Genomic DNA, 25,961 nt, shown 5'->3' on the forward strand with positions numbered 1-25,961 from the left:
ATTATTTAACACTGGTATCTGCAGAAGTTGCCTTGAGAAGACACATAATGTCCATAGGCATCCCACAGGCTGACCCCTGACTTATCCAGTAACCTTGAAAAAGCTTTTGGTGATGTTGTAGTGACTTGCACAATGGAAACAACTGAAAACCAGTCCTCTATGTCATCTTTATTTAAAAACCATTGTTACTGAACAGATGTGCATAAAGTTACTGAATTTTAACAAAATATTGAAAGAATAAATTTCCATTTCCACTTGAATTGGAACAGTTTAGTTTGTGTTTTGGTTATAAATACAAATAATAAAATACAAGAACTTTTGAAATTTCACTGACTTGTCTAGAAATTACAATACTGTGCCCTAATATGTCATTCTTGGCCATATTATAACTCAGTGACTACTATAATCTGTTCATTAATTTGTTTCTTGAAGGTAATAATTGAGCTTCTCAATTTGTAAATTTTTAAAAGGCATTTTTTTTATTCTCCAGCTTTTATATGAGTAGGGATGGGAGATCTGGAATTTTCTTTTAAAAAATAAAGAGAGTCAATAAAATAAACACATCAAGTCTATCTTAATTTGCTTACCTAGATTATTTTTTTTAAAAAATGTACTATTTTAAACTATGCTACCATAATTTGGGAAAAGCCCAGATGTCATAAAAAAGAATGGTAGATACTTCAGTTCATAGATTGCTGGCCTGTGCTTCAAGACCTAGTGTTTGCAAATGAATATTTAAAAAAAAATAGGTAAAAACACTGCCTTTACTAGTTACTTATATAAACTACTGCTTATTTGAAGGTTCTGCAATTTGTATTTGCCCAGTTTATTTCTACTGCACTGCAAATATGATAAATACAGCTTTATAGATGAATTTATGAAAATGTGCTCCCATATTGAAGGCTCAGTGAAAAGGGATCATTTACAAAGCTTCCCAGCTTGATTGTCCATAAAGGATTGTTTCTTGCCTTATTTGCCTATTTGTGAGCAATGTGAGTTTATTGGCATTGTGTTTCTTGAAGAGATAAGTAAAGGACTGGTTATTATTGCTTGGGAGTAAGAGCTAGTATGTGAGTGACTGAATTATTAATTTTAATTTAATTTAATTATGGGACTTATATGCCGCCCTATCTCCCGAAGGACTCAGGGCAGCTAACAACAATAAAAACAACAATAAAAACAATGAATACAAATATTAAAAGGAATTAAATTTAACAAAGCCCCACTAAAACCAGTAAAAATTAAAAACATAATTAAAACCCCCAAAGTCAGTCCAGGTCAGCCAGTTGGAATCATTAAATATGGAATCACTAATATATAATGGAAACCTCCAACTAGATACCGGTTTGAAATCTTGCTAGTTTTCCTACATTATTTGGAAAACATTAAGTAATGAGATACTGCCTTATAATAATCATACAAATTTTGGACTCAATTAGACATTCAAGCCCAGCTTCTAATTAGAAGCTCAAGCCCAGCTAGAAGTTCTAGCCAATTCATCTATAAAGAAGGAGACATAAATGATATCCGTTTTTCAAAGGAGTAGTGTGTGGTGAGGAGTATGTGTGGTGTGGACATGAAGATTCTTTTCTTCTTACATTTAACAGTTTAAATTCCATTTTATTCCTAGCCTTGCTCTGATTCCACAAGTGAGCTATTTCTGTATGGCTTATGAGCACAAAATAAGTGCAAGGGGAAGAATTTCTGATGGCTGCATCCTAAATGAGCAACCAAAAAGAAGAAATCCTATTGAATTAACAACAGTAAAATTTGCAGAAGAATCCAGGTTTAGGTGCAGAACTTTCTATCTATAAGATACACATTAATGAGTAAAACAGAAAAGCAGAATTAGAATACGTGAGTCTCCCAAGGCATTAAAGATAAAATAACCTGGCCAGTAACTTCATTTTTCCTATCCTTGACCAGTGATCAAAGGAAAGGTAAAGAAGCTGACCATAAAGACCCACAAAGCTTGATTTAAGGTTGTTTTGTAGATGAGTGCCAAGAAAACAGAGTGATATCCCAGCAGCCTTTGTGAGATCCATTTGTGCAGTATGTGATAAAACTGTGAAGCAAACATACTTTCTCATCTCAGTCAAAACATGTCAAGCCAGACCAGCCTTGAAGTCTCAGAAAACAATTTCTCCTCCCCCAACTCCTTTGCCTAATCTCTCCAAGGAAACTTACATTATTATTTGTAAACTATACTCTTATAATCTTGTGGTACCCAGATGGTTTCCAATGTCACTGAGACAATCTGTCTTTGTTCAGGGTCTACCGATCTGTGAAAGAAGTAACTCACCCATTAATTCTTTATTATGCTCTAGATTTACTAGCAATTAACTGATGGTTCCATATCTATTTATCACAACATCTTGGTGTTCTATCACCAAACAAATAAGGAGCCACTGATTTCACATAAAAAGATTTGCATCACTAAACTTTGGAAAATATCAGTCTTATATTCACAATGAAAAAAATCCAAGACACTTGATTTCAAGAAGCATGAATCAACCTACTGTTAATCTGTTCATAATCTAATGAGAACTATAACTTTTGAAATACCACTCAACCTATGTCCAAAGGAGCCTGTCAGCTGATAGCTCCTCTTTCACAGATTCCACGTACAAAAGAAAAATATAAGAAATCTACTCGAACTGCATGTCACAGTGATTTTTTTTTATCTAGCAGCAGTCCTGTATCAATATTCTTGCTTTTTTTTGTTTGTTTGTTTAACTGGACATCCTAACTATACATTTTCTATCCCCCATACAGTGCATGATTTAATAATGACCATTTTTAAAGCCCATGGCCTGCTTGTGATTCACCTAGATCCAAAGTGCATGCCCTAGCATCCTGAAACTATATTGCCAAATACCAATGGGATTTTTTTTTTAAAAAATGATGAAAATGGGAGCATGAGGATCTCTAGGAAATTTTTCCTCTCATACTGCATTCCCATACCTCAAACCTTCAAACTAGCCTGAAATTGCTTGTTTAAGAATTTGGGTGATTGAGAGTACATGCAAAACAAAATTGAAATGTGCTCCACAGATAGCTGGTTAGGCTATTTCTCTGTGTTGAGGCTGAGGGAGGGGGAGGAGCAGTTTGCCTCTCTAAAACCTTGAAAAGATGCAAAAAATAATAATAATTAATAAATAGCTGAAATAAATTTAGTCCCTTCCCTTATATCACCAAAAGGTTTCTTATAGTCCTTTGGAAGATCAGGAGCTAAACTGCAGCCTTGACTGTTTTGTCCCACTCTGTTCTGAACTAGAATACCAAATATGCTAGTTTATCCTCATATGCTCCATTCCCCTGATCATTCTGATTGCATTTCATTGCCCCTTACTGACATATCCTCCTCTTTTGGGAAGCAATCAGAATTACACACAGGCTTCCACACTTCAGACACATAGAGCCCTTGAGATAGGACATTTAGGACATCCAAAAGGATGACTATAAAGCAGCATGTATTGCAGCTGTTATATACCAGGTAAAAGCAAATCCAACTTTGTGACTTTGTGAACTAGCTGCTATAAGCTAAAAACAAGGTCAGATATTCAAACGGAGCCAAAAGTTACAAGGGGAAGTAAGCAAGATATACTTAAAAGTTATTGTAACTGCACCATAGTGAAGGGAGTTGCTTCTATGTCTGGGCCAGACTTTACCCAATGGTCCTATCAAATGCCTTGGCCAAGCCTGTTTGACTGGTGAGATTGCATGTACAAATGGAATAAGAAGATTCTGCTCAGAGCCATCTAGGTTTCACCCCAAATTAATTACATTTTGCAAACTCTGCATAGTGTTTAAATGATACAAAATTACATACTTTCTTTAACTTTACCCAACCCATTCTCTATTAACAAATTCTGTCCTAAATCACAGAAAATCTATTTCAGTACCTTCTTTGGCTTTAGAGATTTCAGCAAGCATTGTCCAAGCCACAATCTATGTCCAGTATGACATTCTGCTCTTTTACTGCCTCTTAACGAAATTACAGCTCTTGCACGCAGCAGTGGCATAAAACATTACCGTACTAATTGCTTCAGTACTTTCCTAGTTCATGTGCCTATTTCCAGCTCAATTCCATTTTCAAGCTTTTTTTCATATCCTTTTTTAGGGGGAAAAAGAATACATTTTCTTCTCTTTCACGGACAAACCCCATTAAACAAAACACAACCTAGAACATTTACAAGATAAATAACTTTTTCAGTCTTTACCAGTCCAAAACACAGCACTGTGAATGAGGTTATGTGGCAGACCTGGTCGGATCCCCATTTCTCTCTCATCTGTCCTTGGATGGTTGATTTGAGTCCAGCTGTGTTATTAAAGGAAATGATGGCTCCAGGTGAAGTGGCTTCAGTTCTGGGTATAACTTGGAAAGGGTAACATGGCAAGGGGAAGAGGTGGTCCATAGCATTTCAAGGCATCACTATGAAGTAGTTGCTTCTTGAAGAAAGCAATGGATTTCTTGAAAGGAAGGGCGAGCTTTGGTATCTCGTCTCCAACAGTTGAGCATTAGCTTATATACAGGATCAGGGCAAAATGGAGGCTGAGGAAGGTAAGTCTGAAAAGGTAGAGGGAGAGAAAAGTGAGTATTGAAGGAAGGCACAATTCCTTCTTCAAAAAAAAAAAGCATTAAAATCTCTTCTGTTCATAGCTATTTCATAGCAGAATGTAATTCATAGTAGATAATAATCTCATTTATTTTGTAATGGTGATTTATTTAGCACATTTGCATCTCATTCCTTCTCCACAGAGTTCAGTTAATTTGTAAGATGCTACCTTTCTTTATTCTTGAAACAACACAGTGAAGTAAATTTAGGTTAAATGTGATTTTATTGACATGTTGTCGAGTATTTTTTCTTTCTGAACTAAATACTGGTCTGATTTGCAGAATGAAGCTTGAGCAAGACACTGTTTCTTGAAAGCAAGAATGCATAATGTTACTATCTGCCCAACCTGAGCCAATCCAGAAGGAAACTTCTACTTCTCTCTCTTTTTTTTTTTGTAAAAGTTTTATTGATTTTTTACAATAACAACCTTAGTGCCTGATATACTATACTTAGTGCCTGATATACTATACTTATCTATCATAACATCTACCTATAACATCTTTTCTAATTTATATTTCACTTCTATTTGTAAAAGTTGATTTGTTAAATCACTATATATCCTTTTTCAAAGTTCTTATTAAGCCTAATTTCCCCTCAATATTTCAATCATTCCTTAATCCTAAATCTTTTCAAACTTAATTTATCTTTAAAATTCAAACTTTTCCTTCACTTACATCATCCTAGTATTTTTACATTTTGTATCTTATCAAAAACACTATATTACTTATATCTCTTATCCCACTTATTCTAAAGCCCCTTTATGGCCAAAGTTATTTGTTTATTTAGCCATATTCAAACAAGCATCTGCTCGTATAATCTTCCATCTGGTAGGGCGGATCAAGTCTGTTAAGCCCGTCTCTGGCCTTCTTCCTTTGCCAAATAATTTTCCAAAATAATATTTTCAACTTGTCAAACAGTTTTTGTATTTTTGTAATTATTGTTAGAAGTAGAGGATACATAGTACGTAACATATATGCTTTTTGTCTCCCAAACAGTGATTCTCTTAGCAGTTAAAGTATTCTTTCTTCTCAGGTTTATTTTGACATCCTAATGCATAAGGTATCTTTTCCATATTTATTGCTGTATCCAAATCTTGTAAGTTTTTTCTTGTTTGTATTAAGTTATAATTCCCTTCATTTATGGCTTCACCAGTTAAGTCATTTTTTTTCTAGTTTACATTCTGTTATCTGATTTGTTTGTTCATTCTTTACCATCAATCTTTGGGTGTTTTTTTCATTGTAAATTTAAGTTAGAAGTATATACATTTATGTTATCAAAGTTGTGTTTAATTGTGATTTGTATATGTCGTAGCACTGCATAAATTTTCTCTTGGAAAGTATTTGTCTGATCTTGGAATGTTGCTTCTAGAGGTCCCGGTCCTTTCTCTTGCACATCAAAAGTAGTGTGTTTGACTAGCACCAGCATAAGGGGTGCTATCGGATTTGCCTATTGTGCCTCATTACATTGCAGGCAAACACTTCCAATCCATTTGGTTGCTCTGTGCTCGGTGCAATACAGAGAGTTTGTCAAGGTGAATTACTAAGATGCCTGCTAACATCTATCGCTACTCAACTTGCCACAGAAAGAAGGGGGAGGAAGCTTGGGGAGGAAGCAGGAGTCTAAGAAGCCATCCATGGACCATGAGAGTCTACAAGAATGCCAAGGTCATTAATGCAGGTGTCTGACAAGAAATGAATCATTCTAATAACAAACCAAAGATGTATGATTGGGCAACATGAACACTCAGTGGGTGGGGGTTGAAGCCCAAGGGGAGCCAGCCGCTCAACTGGACTGTGGAGTGTCAAGTAGCTTTTGAAAAGCTCAATCAACTTTTCACAGCTGAGCCCACCCTTAAACATCCAAATCCAGCAGCGCCTTTCGTAATACAAGCCGATGCTAGCAATGTTGCCATCGGGGCAGTCTTACTTCAAAAGGACAGAGAAGGGAAATTCCAGCTGTGTGCTTACAGCCCCCAGAAACTAACAGATACCCAGAGGCACTGGGCGGTGTGGGAGGAGGTTTATGTGGTACTTTGGGTGTTGCTTACTTGGAGACATATACCCCAAGCAGGTCTTATGGGCTCAATATTTGAATCGGTACCTACCAGGGGGGAAAATCTTCCTGGCAGATTTGCTATCTCGCCTGCCTCAGTACAAGAGCTCCAGGGAAGAAATAGTTAATTTGATCACCCACCCCCCCTGGGGCGGCTGGCAGCGCAAGGCTCCTGAAGGCCAAGCTTACTGGCTTTCCTCAGCCAGCTGATAGTGAGATCATCCAGAAGATGAGGGAAACCCTGGAGGAGGATGAATGGTTTAAGGAACACAGAGAGGAGATGACAATGAGAGAGGACCTGGTCTGGAAGGGTTTCAAGCTGTATGTGCCGCTCAACCTAAGAATTCAGATCTTTCAAAGGTGTCATGATGTGAAGCCCGCTGGCCATTTTGGTTTCGTGAAAACCCTCCATCTAGCCAGAAGGCCATTTTGGTGGCTTAAGGTGAACAAGGACATAGAGTCAGGCACGTTGCTAGGTACCTGACTTGTACTTCCATGAAAAGATTGCCAGGGAAGCCTCCTGGATTGTTGCAGCCAGTGGCTAACCCCAGCAGCCTGTGGGAGGAGATAGCCATGGGCTTCATTGTAGAACTACCTGAGAGTTCCGGGAATACAGTAATTTGGACAGTGATTGGCCTGTTTTTGAAACAAGCACATTTTGTGGCATGCCCCAAACTCCCATCAGCCCAAACTTTGGCTACGTTGTTTGTGTAACATATATATAGACTGCATGGAGTCTCAAGGTATATCATTTCTGACTGGGGGGGGTGCAGTTTATCGCAAAGTTTTGGTGAGAGTTTATCAAACTAATAGGTTCCTCATAGGGGCTTAGTTCTGGGTTCTATCCAAGTATGGATCGTCCAAGAGAGCTAGCTCAATGGTAGAGCAATACTTGCATTGCTATGTGAACTACCAACAGACCAATTGGGCAGAACGTTTGCCTGTTGCCGAAGTAGCACACCATAATTCTGTACATAGTAGCACTGGGTTCACCCCATTCGAAATAACTATGGGATTTTGTACCGATGCCAGAACTACTGAGGGCATCTCCCTCCTCGCTGTCCTTAGCTGATTGGATGGATAACCTGAAAAATACATGGGGGGAGGTACAGAAGGCATTGGCTAAGGCTAGGGAATCGTATAAGAGGCAAGCTGACCGGAAGAGGGCTCCTCAAAGAGATTTATAGGATTGGGGATCAGGTGTACCTGTCTATTAAGTATTTCAAGCTGAGGCAGCCTTGTAGAAAACTGAGTCCTAAATACATAGGACCTTTCTCAATTGTAAAAGTCATTAATCCTGTAACTGTTGAACTACAGTTGCCAAAAGAATTGAAGTGAGTCCACCCAGTTTTCCATTGCAATTTGCTGAAACTGTTTAGAAGAGCTAGCTTAAGACCAGATGGAGAGGAGCCTCCTCTGTCTAGATTAGTGGATGGTGAGAAACAAGAGATTAAGAAAATACTAGATTCAAGGATTTTTAGGCAGAAGTTACAGTACTTAGTCCAGTGGAGAGGTTATCCCTTATCTGATGCTGAATGGGTAAGAGCACATAATGTTAAGGCTGACATGTTAATAAGAAAGTTTCATGATAAATACTCTCAACATCCAAGGGAGATGATATTTGAATGTCTGGTTAATTGTGCTTACCATTTTCTATCCTTCTTTCAGAGGGCCGGCATGTCAAGGTTGAATTGCTAAGATGCCTGCTAACATCTATCACTACTCAACTTTCCATAAAAACAGGGGGGAGGGGTAGGAAGCATGGGAAGGAAGGGGGAGTCTAAGAAGCCATCCACAGACTGTGAGAGTCTACAAGAATGCCAAGGTTACTAATGCACGTGTCTGCTGGAGACGTGGACCGTTCTCATACCAAACAAAAGATGTATGATTGTGCATTGTCAACACTTGGTGGGTGGGGGCTACGGAAAACTATTAACTAGACAGATTTTCGTCTGGGAAAATCAGAGCTGATCCTTGATTTTGAGTTTGCTAGTCAGATGGCTGACAGAGGTAGTGCCGTTCCCTTCATCACTGCTTTCTTTACGTGGCCCATTTTTTAAAAACACACTTTTTTAAATGGTGAAAAGCTGGACTTTTGTTGTTATAAACTCCTCAATGAAAGGTGGTTGTTTCTCTTCTTTTTAACCTTGGCAATTCAACTAGAGTTGTGCTAATTTTCCCTTCTAGCCCAGGGGTCAGAAAGAATGGTAATTTTTTTCCCCTTTTTTAAAAATCAGTCAGTGAATGCAGCACACGAAAAGGTGTCAAAATAACAAGTGAAAAACATGCCTATTCAAGCAAATAAAGTGAACAGAAATTATTCATAGCTAGATATTGAACTACATATTAAAACACTATAAATTTCTGAAGTACAGGAGGTCCTTACTTAATGCCAACTCACTCAGCACCCAGGTCACAGTTACAACATTGCCGCATCCTCTGGCTACATAGTCACCATTTACAACCTTCACTGCCACCTCCCAACAAGAAAAGTCAGTGGGGAAGTCGGCATGAGGATACAAATGGTATGACCATGAGATATTATGCTTAACAACATCATGCAATTCCTTAAAAGTAATCACAAAGAACTAGATTGCTGTTGCTAAATGGAGCAGTCATGTGCCCATCAGGTTTTGTGCCTATATCATTTAGCCATGGAAATTCTGGTCCCAAGTACCGTTGTTAAGTATGGATTACCTGCATAGTTTCCCCAACAGATCAAATGATGTTTCCATTTTCTGAGTCTGCAAACATCTATCTAAAATATTCATATATTTTCATACCTGTCGTCCCTGATTTCTGAAAAATTCTCCGGTGTTGTCAATTACTTGCTCATCAGATAGTTGAGAATATGGTTGCTCTCGGCAAAATGTGAAGGTTTCCCAGAGTGTAACACCAAAAGCCCACACATCACTTGCAGTTGTGAATTTTCCCTGGTTGGAGGAACAGAGGAGAGAAAATCAAAATGAATTATATATAACTAACCAGAGACTCATGGTTTGCATAAGAATTAACAAGCTCCAAGGAGAAAAATTGCCTACAGGAAAATAAAATTGTGTGAATCATATAGATCTATATGTTTCTGGAATCTGGAATAGATGTTTCATTTTTCAGTCCACATCTGATGCTGAAACTTTTCAAAGAAGCTACTATGTAGAATAGTACGCAGGAAGGAAGATAAGAGGAAAGCAGGGAAAGAAGGAACAGGGACAGAACAAAGAGGGAGGGAGGGAGGGAGGGAGGGAGGAAAATTTCTGTAACTCACTGCCTACTTCCCACAAGGAAACTTAATGGGAGGTTGGGAGTCGCTCCCCCTGATTTTTTTTAAATCACCCATGATGATTCTGTTTCTCTGTTTAGATAAGGAAATATCTTAAATGGTGGCCCAACAAGTCACGAGTTGTCTAGTTCATGATTAAATATGTGTAGGATAAGAGTGGAAATGCTACTTTAATACTGGCCCAGATAAATATGGTATAAAGATGTCTCAGGCATGCGCTGGAGATGAGATAAAGGCAATATCATTAGGTCACTGCAGAAAAAAGAGGAAGCTTAGCACGATTACGTGAAAGTAGGGATAGGCCCCGTTGTTAGATTAAGTGGGCAGTTGTTCATGACTGTCCATAAAAAAGTTCCGCTAACCTCTGTAGTTATCATAGCAAGTGCAACATGCTCACCAAAAGTATGCTTTCCCAGGACATCCAGCGGATAGGGAGCACTGCCCGGCCCTGGATTCTGTAGTAGTCTCCGCTGTAGAGGTTGCGGCTCATGCCAAAGTCTGCTATCTTGATAGTGTAATTCTTCCCTACCAGACAGTTGCGGGTAGCCAAGTCTCGGTGAACAAAATTCAGGGAGGAAAGATACTTCATGCCAGAAGCAATTTGGGTGGCTATTAATTTCAGGTTCGCATAACTGAATGACACAAGAAAAAGAAACAAAAACAGGTCCTTTAGTAATTGTCAGCAGTCTTAAAGAGCCGACATGCCACATATACGCACGCCATCAGCTACCCAGAACAAAAGAGAAGAATTTCCCCTCAAAATGTTTATCAAATCTTCTACAAGTTGAAGTATATGATGCATAAATTGTATGCTATTCTGTTCAAGTTCCGCTTGCGTGTTTGTAAATAACTGCGGTCCAGTCAAGATCAGAACCATCACAACTGGGGAAGGAAGAAGCTAATCACTCCCACCAGGTTCTTTAGACTATATTCCTACAATCATATGGTTTTCTTAAAAAAAAACTTTCATGGACATACAGGTAGTCCTTGACTTATGACCACAATTGTCCCCCAAATTTCTGTTGGTAAGAAACACAGTTAGGGGAGTTTTGCCCCATTTTATGACCTTTCTTGCCAAAGTTGTTAAGTGAATCACTGCAGTTGTTAAGTTGGTACGTGAATATGGCTATCCTATTGGCTTTGCTTTTCAGAAGGCCACAAAAAGTGATCACATGACCCTGGGACACTGCAGCCATCATCAATATGAGTCAGTTGCCAAGCATCCAAATTTTGATCGCTTGACCCTGGGGATGCCGCAATGGTTGTATGTGTGAGTGCCGTTATAACTTTGGTCACTAAAACAAAACCATATAGAAATCTCTCATGGCTAGGGGGTGAAATTTTAATACAATAAGAACTATAAGGAAGCTTAAGCTAGGCCTGATGATCCCCAAACAGATCTGGCACTATGTACTTAACAACAAATTGAATTAAAACTTGAGTGGAACAGCTTATTACTCAATTAACATATTGTCTAGTTTAGTTCTGAGTGCTATCTTTCCACTGTGCTTAACAGTGCAACTTCTTCTTTTGAAGGACAATCATCCATCCGGATGGGGATTTTCAATCAAACAATAAGAAAGAATCTTCCTTCCTGGCTGTTAAAGGTAAAGGTAAAGGTTCCCCCGCACATGCGTGCTAGTCGTTTCCAACTCTAGGGGCCGGTGCTCTTCTCCGTTTCAAAGCCGAAGAGACAGCGCTTGTCCAAGGACGTCTCCGTGGTCATGTGGCCGGCATGACTAGACACCAAAGGCGCACAGAACGCTGTTACCTTCCCACCGTAGTGGTCCCTATTTTTCTACTTGCATTTTTACATGCTTTCGAACTGCTAGGTTGGCAGAAGCTGGGACGAGTAACAGGTGCTCACTCTGTTATGCGGCACACGGGATTCGACCCGCCAAACTGCCAACCTTCTGAACGACAAGCTCAGCGTCCTAACCCACTGAGCCACCGCGTCTGCTGTTAGCAGAGGTCAAAAAAGAAGAGGGTGAAGAAATTTATCAGCTAGGACAGGGCTTTTCAACCAGCGGTACGGGTACCACCTATGGTACATTGGCACCTTGCAGGTGGTAGACGACCAACCTAGAAAAGTAGTAGCGGGGGAGGGGAATGAGCTGAACCGGTGGCAGCACCGCACAAGCCTGAGCAAGAGATGGCTGGAGCTGCAGGGCTGTCAGGGCTCAGCGAAAGCGCCAGGATCAGCGCTCCTTCAGAGCTGTCAGGGCTCAGCGGAAGCGCCAGGATAAGGCCAGGCTCTGATCCTGGCACTTCTACTGAGCCCAGAAGAAGCACTGATCAGCTGGAATATTGCAGCATCTCCAGGGTCTTGTGATTTACATTCAGATGCTTGGCAACTGATTCATATTTATGATGGTCACAGTGTCCCAGTCATGTGAAGTGACCAAAACCTGCTGCAACCACCCAGCAGACGGGGAGGAATAAAAACCAACCCCCACCCCACCTCACCCCTGCTCCCAATCCTCAACAGAAATGCTCACAACAATGAAAACCTCAGACAGGAGGAAGAGTGCCACCGGGCAGACAGGCAGGTGTCTTGCTTGGCTGTGGCTTGGGGGGCACTTTTTTCAGTGCCATTGTAACTTCGAACAGTCACTAAGCGAACTGTTGTAAGTCGAGGACTACCTGTACTGCCTCACCTTTTTCATTTTTGGGGGGGTCATCAAGTTTTTGACACCTTGCTAGGCGACTGGTGGTACTCGGATGTTGCCATATCCTAAAAGTGGCACAATGGGTGAAAAGGTTGAAAAGCCCTGAGCTAGGATGCCCCTTAGTGCTTCCCCAAGTCAGAATCTTCTAATTTGTTACATCTCCTCTGTCAAAATTTAGATGTAAGCTTAATTATATAGAAAATTCATGAAACATGGAGAACAGTCATACCCCAAGGCCACTGAAAGTGATGGAAAGGAATGGACTTTTTATCTTCCAAACATCAAGGAGAAATGAGCAAGAGAGATAATTACAACAGCCTCATCTCTAACTGAGCCCTCAAAATAAACTGCAACACTCTTTATCAGCCACACATACTCCCCAAGCTAAGATAGTGTGCAACTAAAAAGTGGAACAGGGCCACCTCACAAGAAAGACTGCACAGGCTGGAATTGAGAGAGTCCTTATTTTCTACCTGACAGGAGGGGTAGAAGTCCCTGACAAATTTTGGGGTTCCTGACGAGACAGAAACTGGTTGAGATCACCATTTTCCATGTATTCAGTAATCATGCAGAGAGGGTCATCGGTGATGCACACAGCCAGCAACCGGATTATATTGGGATCCTTCAGCTTGGACATAATCTTAATCTCTTTAAGGAAGTCGTTCCTGCCAGAAACAAAAGTCATGCAAGGGTGAAATCAGTGAGCTATGTTGTCTTAAAAAAAATTAAAAATACATGAAATGTCCGAATATTCAAAAGCACAATGCACAAGCTATGTGTGTTATTTTAATATAGGGCATTGGTTTACTGGGTCAGTTTGCCAATAATCCATTCTTTAATTTGGACTGGCAACCAACTGTCACAATCCCTTTGACTTGCCTCTTTGCCCAGGTTGTTTAGCAAGAAGCCAAAAAATTAAAGCAGCAACCAAAGCCCCAATATGCATATTAATTAACAAAGGACACAATGTACCAAGAAGGCTTCCAGCAAAGCGCCTCTGAAATGAATGGGAATGGCAAAATCTTTGCAATACATCGATTCTTTTATCTGTGAGCTGTTAGGCTTTTGAATGAGAAATAACTTTTGTGAATTTTATGCAGAATTGACTTGGGAGGCCGGTGTGTGGTGTAGTTGGTTCACATGGTGTAGTAAGATGGAGGGTTTGTTGTCACTGTGTGTTGGGGGGGTGGGAGCACAAAGGGAGGCTCAGCTAATCTCAATGTACACATAGTTGTACTTTGACAATAAAGGTTCATTTCATTTCATTTCATTTCTTATGACAACTATGCAATACAGTACGTTTGCCTTAACTGGTCATAAAAATCATAGGAACAGGGGGAAGGGGAAATAAATAATGTTCCCCCCCAAACTCTTAAAATTGTTGTACCTTTTGTAGTAACACTGTAGAAAATCAGTTGGAGATAATGGTGTGGACCCCTTTTTCCCTTAGATGCATAGAAGTCTATATTCCTAGGTAATGACTGAATATACAGTATAGAATTAAGCATTTATTTTAATCACTAGTAGCTTATATGCTGTTATTTTTGTCCTCTCTTTGGTCTAGTATACCTTGGTGGAGGGGATGCTCTTTCTCATTTCCAGTACTCTTTAACCTTGGCATAGTCTCATCTTTGGCAAGATTAGTACTTGAAGAAAAATAAGATAGATGTATCCTATTTGGCCTGGGCAAAATCAAGCTGGCAGCAGCTCACTCGCCATCCCATATTTTGAAGTTCCCTGACAAGCAGAAGGATCACAAGGTCTTTCTTATTCTCTTCCCTGCATTTCAGAATGTTAGGACCTTATTTTTTTTCCAAATGCATTGGAATAAAGCTTTAAATACTCCTACTGGTGGGATTTATTCCTTTGAATCCATTTTTTTTTTGTAACCCTGCTGGGCTGAGGAACAGAAGATACACCTTTATTTTTGCATCTGTCTTAGTGCAACTTCTGCGTTGTGTCTCATTTCCAAAAACAATTCCCTACTTTCCCACCATAAAGAAAAGAGTACCGGTAACTACATTATTTTTGGAGAAACCCAATCTGAAGCGTCAGTTTTGAACATTTCGTCCAATTTTGCCATAAAACCATTTTTTTAACACAGTGATTTAGAAATTTCCTGCACAAGTTTACTAATATCTGAAATGTTATCCATTTTGTGACTTTTCATTTTTTGGTCAATTCTGTATAATAAACAAAAATGTTTCTACCCACCGACTGATTGTGGATTCCTTGATGTCCTGTGAGTTGGTTGTTTCCTTGCAGACATTTCATTACTTGACTCAATAACATCTGATGATACCTAGTTGGGTAATGAGACATCTGCAGGAAAACAACCAAGGTCACAGAGGACCAAGGACTCCACAGTTCAACCCTGACTACTGCAGTTGTATCCAGCCTCTTCTCTTTGTTCCAAGTACCTGGCATTCTTGTTGGCATCAGCTCTCAGCATTTTCACAGCCAGTAGGTCAGGCTGGGTGACACTACCATCCAGAATAGAATCCTGCTCCACAAATCTCTCCATTCCTTCCACTTCGCAGAGGTGAACCTAGAGAAAAAGCAACAGGCAGTAGTGGTTTGAGACAGGTCACTCTTGTTTACACAGACAGAAGGTCTCGATTTTAAGAAAAAGGCCCATCAGATCTCACTTCCTATTCTCTGTGAAGAGTAGGAATGCATCCAAAATACTATTAATTTCAGGGTCAAATATGTTTGGGAATGTTAGGATAATCTGTTTTCCATTCCAATGTGTTTATCCTTTATAGGAAGCCTCACAGACAAAACAATCATTTATCTTCAATGACCTTAAACAGAAAAAGGCAACTGGACTGCCTAGAAGAAGCTGATCACTGTCCACCCTAAATCTCAGAGATTAATGATTATCATCCAGTCCAGAAGTTTATAGTTTAAAAATTAATGTATAGCTTAAAAATAATGTATAGTTTAAAAATTAAAAATTAATGTAAAGTTATTCATTACAAGAGACTGAGAGGGTGGTAGCTGTCAGGATGGGATTTGTCTCCCTGATGGAATTAAGCCATTCTTTGGGGAAAAATTTTTGGTATATTTTATTAATGTGTTCAAGTAACAATCTTTAGCATTTAGTAAGCAACATGTTGTCTAGGTTTACATGTTTGACATTAATAGTATTACAATTTCCATCCCTACCCTTTATTCCGTTTTTCTAACCCCATGTTTGAAAGTATTCTGAATCTTGCTTCCCCTTCATTTTCAATGTCAGCCTATCCTGTACAGTCCAAACATTTTTTAATTATATCTTCTTCAGATGGTATTTCTTCATTTTTCCAGTATTGAGCAAATATAATTCTTGCTGTTAATATATGTAATATTAAATATACACATTTTTATATACATTTTAATCATAATTTTCTGGAATTATAGCTAAAAGAAATAATTCTGGTTTATAGTCTACATGTGCTCCTATCATCCTTTCTAGCCATCTATGTATTTTTGACCAATAGTTATTTGCTTTAGGGCATGTCCACCAAAGATGATAATATGTGCCTGGATTTTGTCTGCATTTCCAACAGTTGCTAAACATATTTTTAAACATTTTTGCTAGTTCTGCAAGTGGTAAATGCCATCTATAGAATAATTTATATAAATTTTCTTTATAAGTAGCTGCCCTTGTTACTTTATAGTTTATTTCCCATAGGTTTTGCTATTTGTCTAACTTTACATTGTGCCCAATTTTTTTTGCCCAAGTTATCATTGTTTCTTTAACTTGTTCATCTTCCATCTTTAAATTTAACAGAAAACTGTACAGTTTCTTAATAAATTTCTCATCTAATGACAATAGTATCTGGTCTAACACTGTCTGATCTTTGTAAAACTCATATATTTTTAGATCTTTCTCATATCTCATTTGCATTTGCAGATGTGGCCACTATGATAGCTCAATGCCCAGTTCTTCCATTTCTTGTTTAGTTTGTAGTTTCCATTAGTATTCAAAATAGCTTTATAAGTCACAAGTTTCTCATAATTAATTAATTTTGGGTATACGAATGACTCCATTGTCGAAATCCATCCTGGTATTTTCATGTAGATTCTTGATTTTATCTTTTCACATGAATTTTGTTCTTCTCATACAATAGGAAAACATGCTATCCAAGTTTTAGGTCATGCACTTCCAGGTATAATAGTCTTTTGTTTCTAAGAATTATTCATTCTTTTAACCATGTTATTCTAGCTGCTTGATAGTGTCAACACTGCAATGATCTTGGCTGAAGCTATATTTTTCTTCGTTTTCGGTTGCCACAGTACTGGGAGGGGGGATGAGTCGTTTTAAAGTTAAACTAAATAATAATTTGTCCCGTGGGAATCAAGGTCATAGCTGCCTGACTTTTGGCAGGCTGAGCCTTCCATTAGAAAGCCCACCAAAGTATTCTATTGGGGAACGGATAATTACATAGTGCTGGGGTGAGAATTCCAACATTGTAACATTGTAATGCTGTCTCTGTTCTTTCCCTTTGGCTCCTTGGTTTATGGTCTCTATTTTTTCCACTTCTCTTTGTTTGGCCACCCCTTCTAATGTTGTCTCTTCCTGTTTTCTAAATTCCCCTTCTGGTTGAAGTTCTGGGTTTCCTTCCAAGAGAAAAGCTCTGTATCTGTCATAAACTTTCCTTTCTTTGAAGATAGGGTATCTGTAACCTTTTGTATCCCAATTGATTAATATCCCTTCTGGCATCACCCATCTAAAGGTCACTCCTTTCTTAATTAGTTTTTTGGTCAAAAGTTGATATTCATGAATCCCTTATCCTCCTAGGTATCCGCTTTAACACTACAATTTCTTTTGCCTTATATTGCAATGGATCATCCCTCACTCTTTTAAATATTTCATCTCTTATTGATCTTTTAACAAATCTGACATGGAACTCTCTGGGGACTTTGTTTCTTCTTGCATAGCTTGAGTTAACGCTAAATATTTGATCTATTTCTCCCTCCATTTCCTGCTTCCCCACTTCCAGCGCACCAGCCAGCAGTACTATCATCAGGTCAGCATGGTCTTCCTCCTTGTCTTCCATTAAATTCTGGAATCTTGAGAAATAGGATGCCTTTTCCATTTCTAAAACCACTACTGAATCCTCTAGTTCTCTATTTGTCTGCATCAATCTTTGGTTTTCAGCTTTTATTTCTTCCATCTTTTGATCGGTTTCTGCTGATTTATCTTCAATTGTCTGGATCTTTTGCTCATTCTTTGAGATCTTCTGTTGGAAGTTTTCCATTTGGGATTTCAAGTTGTGAATTTCTTCTTTCACTTTATCAATCTTTTGTTTCTTCATGATTCCACTTTGTATCTTCTTTAAGTGAAGTAATTGCCTCCTGAATGTATTGTAATGTGGTTTGCATATCCTTCTGAAAAGTATTGTTTTTTTCTTTCTGTAACATTGCATCAATTAATCTCTGATACGTAGGGCTGGGGGTAGTAGAAGATATAGCTGTGGGTGTTTTTTTGCTAGCTTTAGCTAAATTAGAGATACTCATTTTTGTTCCCACTTTCACAAGCTTTCTCAGTTCTAGTATATACCCTATTATCAATTTTGTATAAAGCCTCCAATATTTTTTTTAAAATATATTTTATTGATTTTTTAACAGAAACACCTTAATATTTGGTAAATAACGTGTTGTCTGGGCATATATTTGCAAAGTAATCACTAACAGTTTCTGTATTCCAAAGTCCACATAATAGTTTTGCTTGATTTTCTCTTCTTCCAATAATATTCTCTTTGCCAAGCTTGAATTGATACAATTCTTATTAGTTTGATAGGTAACAATTAAATATAACAATTTTTCTAAAAGTTCTACAAATAATAATCACATCAATATCATGCTTCTTTTCTATCTGGTCATCTTGGATGCCTCATCATAAATCCTGTTTACAATTCTTATTTAAATTTGTTTTCCCTACAATGTTCAAAACATTCTTACTGGTTAAGATTTTCTCAAGGTTAATTACATTTAAGTATTTAAAGCTATTCTCCTCGTATAGGCCTCCCAACACTTTTACATTTCTCATGTCTTAAAGAGTAAAAAAAAAGACAAAACAAAAAAGGAAAAAAGGAGAGAAAAGAATAAAAAAAATATACTACTTAAAATACATATCCCTTTTAAACTAATATACATTTATCTCCAAAATTTTCTGTTCTTTTTACCCATAATTAAACATATGTTTAATCTTTAGATGTTCCATTTAATAAATCCAATCATCTAATATTTTAACTCTATTCAAAACATTATTTTAAATTATCCATTGGAATTTTCTGAAAGTCAATTACATTTAAAAATCTAAAACATTTTCTTTATATTGACCATTCCAAATGTTTTTATATTTCTCATATCAGAAAACAAAGTAAAAAAAAGAAAAAAGAAAGAATACTTGGGGGTTCATCCCTCTTAAGCTAAAATCTTTCTATTTCTTCAACCATATTCAAAAAAGTTTTCAATTTTTAAATATTTTAAATAATTTTAAAAGTATAAATGAATCCATCTCCAATTTGACTTCATGGCAAAAGAACTCTCAAGAGGATAATAATGGAGAGGGAGAAGATAAAGCAGATAACTGAATATAAATTGGAGGAAAGAGATTTAAAGATGAAACCTAATAATATAAGGAAGTATGACTTGACTCAAGTGGAGAAGGACTTACAAGAAACATTGGACATGGAAAAGATAACTTGTACTCTAAGACCACAAGATAAATCTCAGGATAAGAAAAAAGATTTGACAAAATGGATTGCAGAGCTGTTGGGAGAAATGGGGAGACAAGGGATGATGAGAGAAACTAAGAGAGAAAGAAAAGACAGGATCTTCAATGAATATGAAGGGGCAAAATCTTTTTACAAAGACATATTGCTTGATTTGCCTCTTATATCTACAATAACATTTGCAGGATTATGGACTCTTTGATTCAACTGAATATATTGATTGGGAAAGATGTTTGGCAAAAGAAGAGGGCCATGAGTCAGATTTCCCTTGTCTCTAAATAGTTCTTGAAGATAGGTGGCCTCTTATCCAGTTCATTCCCCTCCAGAAAAGGGAGGCAGTAGCAGGGAGAAAAATTATAATTCACTTTTAGCTTTGTCTTTTAACACCAGTTATCCAAAAATCCAAAAAACAGCCCAAGTTTGTACTCCTTAAGGTTTTGCTATTCCAAGTTAGTAATCCACAAGGCCTCTACCAAGGAAAATACAAAAATCCAATTTCCTCTGTCTCTAGGTAATTCTTAACACTGCAGCACCAATAGTATTTGTAATCCAGAAAAGCCAGATGGCTTTAAAGTAGTATATTGTTATAATTCATCATACAGAAAAAACAGCCCAATAAGTTTTTTCCTCCCTTTTCCAGATGCAATCTACAAGGTTGAGAAGCTCAGACACATCAAAGAGTCTAGTATGCTATCTCTGTCTGGGCTTCAAGCCAAGGTCATTTCCTCCAGGCCGGATAAAAAACAAAATATTAGTGCTGTTCCTTTATTCTACCACTAGATGTTATGAAAGGTCTATCTTCAACTAGGACTTATTTCTTAAAAGCTCTGTTTGGTATTTTTTCCAAAAAAGGGAAAAAGAAAATAATAAAGTTTTCAATGTTCTTAGATCACCCAAATTTTTCAGTCTTAACACTTTAAATAGTTTCAAAGTTAGTTTTGTACTGTCTCCCAAAGGTTTTGAGCTGCCACTACTTCTAGTGGGAGGGGTGCTAGGAAAAAAAATGCCCCCAACTGCTCCTGGGATATTTTTTTTTAAAGAAGGTTTTTACAGTTATACAGCAGGAAAGCTAGTCGCACCCAGTTCCAGACACGATGCTTTTCTGTTTGGTCATGCTTTTTTTCCCCGGCTGTCAGTAGCTTCCGACTGGCTGCTTGCTTGCAGCCAGTCTTTCACCTGTTGGTTTAGAGGGCTTCCTCAGATCCAGCGGTTCAGCTGCCACCTCACCGCGATTGATGAGGGTCCCCTCCTTCTTCATTGCCTCTCCTGGGTGACTTTAGGCCCTTTTTGGACCCCCAGCAGGGCGAAATCAGATGTGGGAAGCAGAGGCTTGCTTCCCTGCACCTGTCTCATTGTGATGCAAAACCAGAAGTCGCCATTCTTTGGGAAATTGTAAGGACTATTTGTGGCAGAAAAAGAGGGACTAGTACAGATGCCCACCAAGCAGGATTAAATTTTAAAAATTCTGGTAGAATTACATCTTTGCTAGGGACTTTGTTATTTTTCAGTGGAAAAATTATTTTTTAAAAACTTCTGAGTTCAGGTTGAAGACCATTTAGAAGGGGGGTCATCTGGTGGCAGAACATAAGAATCAGCCTATGGAGATGTATTGAGTAGGCCATGGAAGTTTCTGTCCCAAGATTGAGGAGAGATTAAATTGGTGTCAATAGCTAGGCTAAATTTTGCTGAGGATCAGGAAATGAAATGCCAAAACAGGCAGGCATCTTTATTTGTTACAGCTGTTGGAGTTTAGCCCAGTACTTTAGCACATAATTTTCTTTCTTCTCCCATAGAAGGCTCCTGTAATTCTTGTTTAGAGTATGAAACATTTGCAGGGGAGAAAGATTATTATAAGTTTAATCATATTCAAATATTACTAGTGCTTTCACTGGATTTTAGTTGCTGATTGAATTGGAAGGAGAAGAAAGTTTATTTTATCCAAGACCTAAGCTAGTAATGTATTGCAATACAGTGATTATTTTACAAGCATTGCTAGCTGCACTTTTTTAAATTATAGATTACCAGGGGTACAAAAAATTGAGAGAAATGCTCACAGATGGCTTGTTACACCATACTGGACAAAAGTAACTGTTGGTGGCCAGGGAACCAAATGTTGTAAAGACTGGTACTGTTCAATTGAGTTAATAGTGAGGGAATCCTGCCAGGGAATGGTAATTACTTGCTAGATTGAAAGACATAGATGTATGTTTATAATGAGGGGCAAACTCACATAATCTAAAGTGAGACTTCTAAACACCCCCCCAAGGGGGGGGGTCACTGAGGATTTTTAGATCAAAAATTATTATTATACTTATTTTTGGTACCAAGAATCTAATAATAATAATAATAATAATAATAATAATAATAATAATAATAATAATAATAACAACAACAACAACAACAACAACCCCCAGTGAAGCAGAATTCCTTACCCATTGCAAATATACAATGATTGAAAACAAAGAAATAATGATTTGCTATAGCACAAATTTTGCATCAGTTTTATCATTTATTTCCACCCAGATTTTGCAGATAAATCTACTATAAAGAACCAGTGGAGCAAGTTCTCACCTCCCCAAACTGTCCTTCTCCCAATTTCTCCTTGAAAGTCAACAGCTTCCTAGGGAACTCGGCCACAGCCACCTCTTTGCCATAGAGTAAGTCCATGGTGATTGCAGGGACAGAATAGGTGTTGCTGCCTGTGACTCCCTGCAAGTTCACAATATCTGCTTCTGCATAATGGGGAACCCCTTCGGCTCCATTTGGCTGGGTTGGCTTGGTGATCCCACTGCAGCCTAAGAAGAGAGAAGATCAGAGACAAGAGAATCTCAGCGAAGAAGATCCTGAGCTTTGATGGTTGGTAATTCAGAATAACAAAACAACAGAGTTGGAGGTCTTCTAGTCCAACCCCCTGGTTGAGCAGGAGACTCTACCTTTTCAGACATGTGGCTGTTCAGTTTCTTCTTAAAAGCCTCCAGTGATGGAGCACCCACAACTTCTGAAGGCAAGCGTTCCACTGGTTAATTGTTCTCACTATTAGGAGAACAATGAGAACAATTAACAGTGAGAACAGGAGAAGTCTGGAAAGAGAGCCTGCCTGATGCTGCAGGACACAAAGGACTGCCAAAAGAAGGAACTCCAGGCAAGCAATGGAGAAAAATAAACATCAATCAGACTAACTAAGAGCTGTGGTGGCGCAGAGGTTAAAATGCAGTACTGCAGTCTACTTCTGCTGACTGCTGGCTGCCAGGAGTTTGGCAGTTCGATTCTCATCAGCTCAAGGTTGACTCAGCCTTCCATCCTTCTGAGGTCAGTAAAATGAGGAGCCAGATTGTTGGGCACAATATGCTGGCTCTGTAAACCACTTAGAGAGGGCTGTGAAGCACTGTGCAGTGATATATACATACATACATACACACATACATACATTTTCTTAAAAAAAAAGAAAAAAACAGCCACTATCACACACTTCTCCCAGAAGAACGAAGCTGAAGTCACCAGCCTGAGGATGACAGATGAGATTTCGTCAAAACGTTGCCCTGATACCTCCAATTTTACAATTCTACATACAAACACCCGCAAAAACCTCAGAAAACATATATACATATATACACATACATATATACACATACATATATACACATACATATACACACACACACACACACACACACACACACACACACAAAGTTTAAGTGCTAACTGTGGGCGATATTTAAATAAGACATAGGGCTGTGCTGATTCTAAATTATTCAACAAGTAAAACTGAATTTGATAGCTAGCTTTAACTGCACAAGTTAAATGTTCTTTTTCTTAATTCATGTTATTTGTATTGTTTTTCTTAATTATATGAATGTATATGGAATTATATGTGGATATGAATATTGTATGTTTTAATCAGCCATTCCTTTTAACTTTCCAAGCTCAAAACAATCTAGAGACTATCAGGATTTCTTTTTTTCCTGTTAGCATTCTTACTTGAGGCACTGCTATGCATCTTCACTAGAAATGACCCAGGATAGGGCTTTTTAGTTGTTCATATTATTTTGTGAGACTCTTCTATCACAATCCACATTTGCTACCATATATTCATCTTTATTGATAGTGATCTTTTTTAAAGAATTACAAAAAAAACCCCTTAGAATGTTTTCCCTTCAGAAATTAAGTAAATGTTCACAAAAGGTTAAAAACAGTTTTAAAAAAGCCTTTGAACAAAATGCCTTTGAACAATGCCTTTGAACAAAATATATAGAAGCCAGCATGTGCTGCCTAAGGACAGGAAAAAAATATAAGGAAGGCAAGAGAAATCCTAAATAAAAGTGCTCTTTGTTACTTATCTCTCTTCATCATTTTTATTTTTTTAAAACAAAAATCATTTGGCTCAGAGTGTAACAGAATGGGCTGGGAAGAAATGATACGGCCTAGATATAATAAAAAGAGTCTTCCAGTCCAGCCCCATCAGAACTATGATTGGCAGATGTTTCTCTTCCAATTACAGCTGGTGACAGATAGAAGGGGGATACGCAACCCACAAGATTCAGGCAATCCATCCATCCATCCATCCATCCATCCATCCATCCATCCATCCATCCATCCATCTCTTATCTCATGCTGCACATGTATAATCACAACAGCCATTTTCTTATTCTAGATTATTCTAGTAGAAGTGGGAATTTGTTCACAGTCTCTTTACACATATTGACCAATCTGACCTGCCTCATCTTCCCCTGAGATGATTTCAGGAAGCTTGTGGATCAGTCGCGATGGCTCTTGATAGTCAGCTCCAAGGGGGAATATGCGGTCATAAGTGGAGTTTGATTCTTGTTCACTGGATGGTGTGGAGCTGCTGTGGTGGAACATATTGGATTCGCTGGGTAGAGAGAGACTCACCGTCATTTCATCATCCAGCATCCGGCGAGAGGCCTAGAAATCAAAAGAAAATTCATATGCTGATCGTATTCACTATAAATTGATCAGTGACAGAGTATATTATTGGGCAGATTCTAACTTAAGGTGGCATCTCTGTTCAAATGATATTTATGTGAAACAACCTGGAAACTTGCCATGATACAGAGATTTTAATGGGTCACTTTTCGTGTTTGCGTACTCTTCTGTTCACACGTATAGGATATTTGCAAACAGAAATTACAATATAAAAGAATAAAAAAATACTTCAGTGAATACAATTAATTCTAGATGATATATTTAATATAGCACAACACCCTTAATACTACATTACAGAGACTGGGGACATTTCCAACAGTCTTCACGCATCTGAATTTATTTCAATCCAGATTTTGGGTTTTGCAATTAACAGTGCTTTGTCCTTCCATTGGATACAGTGTCCCAACTACCATATGTAATCTGGCATATCTTTCCAGATGTGTACATAAAAATATGCATGAGCATGCACATGCATGCACACACAGACCCATTTACTTCCCAATTTTTATTAATAACCTTTAAACCAGAAGTTAATTTCATTAGCCAATTTCAATAATAATATTGAGCTCTAGCCATTAAACCAGAAATTCATCTCATTTATGATATGGGCGTTCCTGGCATCTGCCTGTAATCTTACCTTTTCTAACATCTTCTGCCAAAACTGCCTCCAGAGAATAATTACAATGATGGCCAAAAGGATAAAGATGATTGCCACTAAACAGCCAATTAAGATGCGAGTGTTGCTGTCATCCACTTTGAGAGTAGGATCTGTTAGAAGAGACAAGGATAATTGTGTAGTGTAGGTTTTAGGTGAAATGATGAAAACAAAGACAGGATAGCCGCTAGCTGCCAACACTTGTGGGATTCCATTCCTCTCTTCCTCCAAATTACCATTAGTATTTTACCAGACATTTTAAAGTGCAAGGCAGTGTAAATGCATATTAGCGAACAGGATCCTGATGTCTATTTTGAAGCAAGTCTTTCTGTCATAAGAGTATTGCAATTTCTCATCAGTCATTGATAACATTTCCTTTTTGTGGGAGGTGGATGGCTATACAATTATACAATGTATATTATAAATTAAATAAATAATAGCAATAGCTATAGCACTTAGACTTATATACCGCTTCACACTGCTTTGCAGCCCTCTCTAAGTGGTTTACAGAGTCAGCATATTGCCTCCAACAATCTGGGTCCTCATTTTACCAACCTTGGAAAGATGGAAGGCTGAGTCAATGTTGAGCCAGTCAGAATTAAACTCCTGGCAGTGAGCAGTGTGTTAGCCTGCAATACAGCATTCTAACCACTGTGCCACATAATAATAATGTGTAATTTATTATTTATTAACTAGAAAAATACAATTTTCTCTTACCATAATGATTATAGTTTTTTATGTGAATTTTTGAATTAAAATAGATGACAATTACTGTACACTAGGGATGTCAAACTGCCAGCCCACGGGCCGGACATGTCATCCAGAAACCGCACCCACCTCATTGCCGGCAATGGCAAAACTCCCGATACGCTGCGCGATGTCATGTAACGTCGCAAGTTTGACATGTCTGCTGTACACAATCTATCACATAAGTGACAGCTGCACAAGCCACCAAGTGTAAAGAGATGTTCAATTATTAATATCGAAACTAGTCCAATCATGCTAACACAGTGCTGG

The 25,961-nt window shown here is 38.1% G+C and overlaps 1 protein-coding gene across 1 annotated transcript in view; it reads right to left on the minus strand.

Annotated features, from left to right (window-relative positions):
• Positions 1-4,435: 4,435 nt before the first annotated feature.
• Positions 4,436-25,961, minus strand: part of DDR2 (discoidin domain receptor tyrosine kinase 2) — a gene marked incomplete at its 3' end in the record, with an annotated part of 67,751 nt that continues 46,225 nt past the window's right edge. Inside the window, exons 10-17 of the mRNA XM_081322493.1 lie at positions 24,927-25,057; positions 24,058-24,268; positions 21,917-22,140; positions 15,041-15,168; positions 13,094-13,285; positions 10,349-10,583; positions 9,455-9,604; positions 4,436-4,570 (exon numbers count right to left, since the gene is read on the minus strand). Coding sequence (XP_081178619.1) covers positions 4,436-4,570; positions 9,455-9,604; positions 10,349-10,583; positions 13,094-13,285; positions 15,041-15,168; positions 21,917-22,140; positions 24,058-24,268; positions 24,927-25,057 — 1,406 coding nt within the window. The remainder of the gene's footprint in view (positions 4,571-9,454; positions 9,605-10,348; positions 10,584-13,093; positions 13,286-15,040; positions 15,169-21,916; positions 22,141-24,057; positions 24,269-24,926; positions 25,058-25,961) is intronic.

Source organism: Vipera berus (genome assembly GCF_964194415.1).
Source record: "Vipera berus genome assembly, chromosome: 3".
Taxonomy (NCBI): Eukaryota; Metazoa; Chordata; class Lepidosauria; order Squamata; family Viperidae; genus Vipera; species Vipera berus.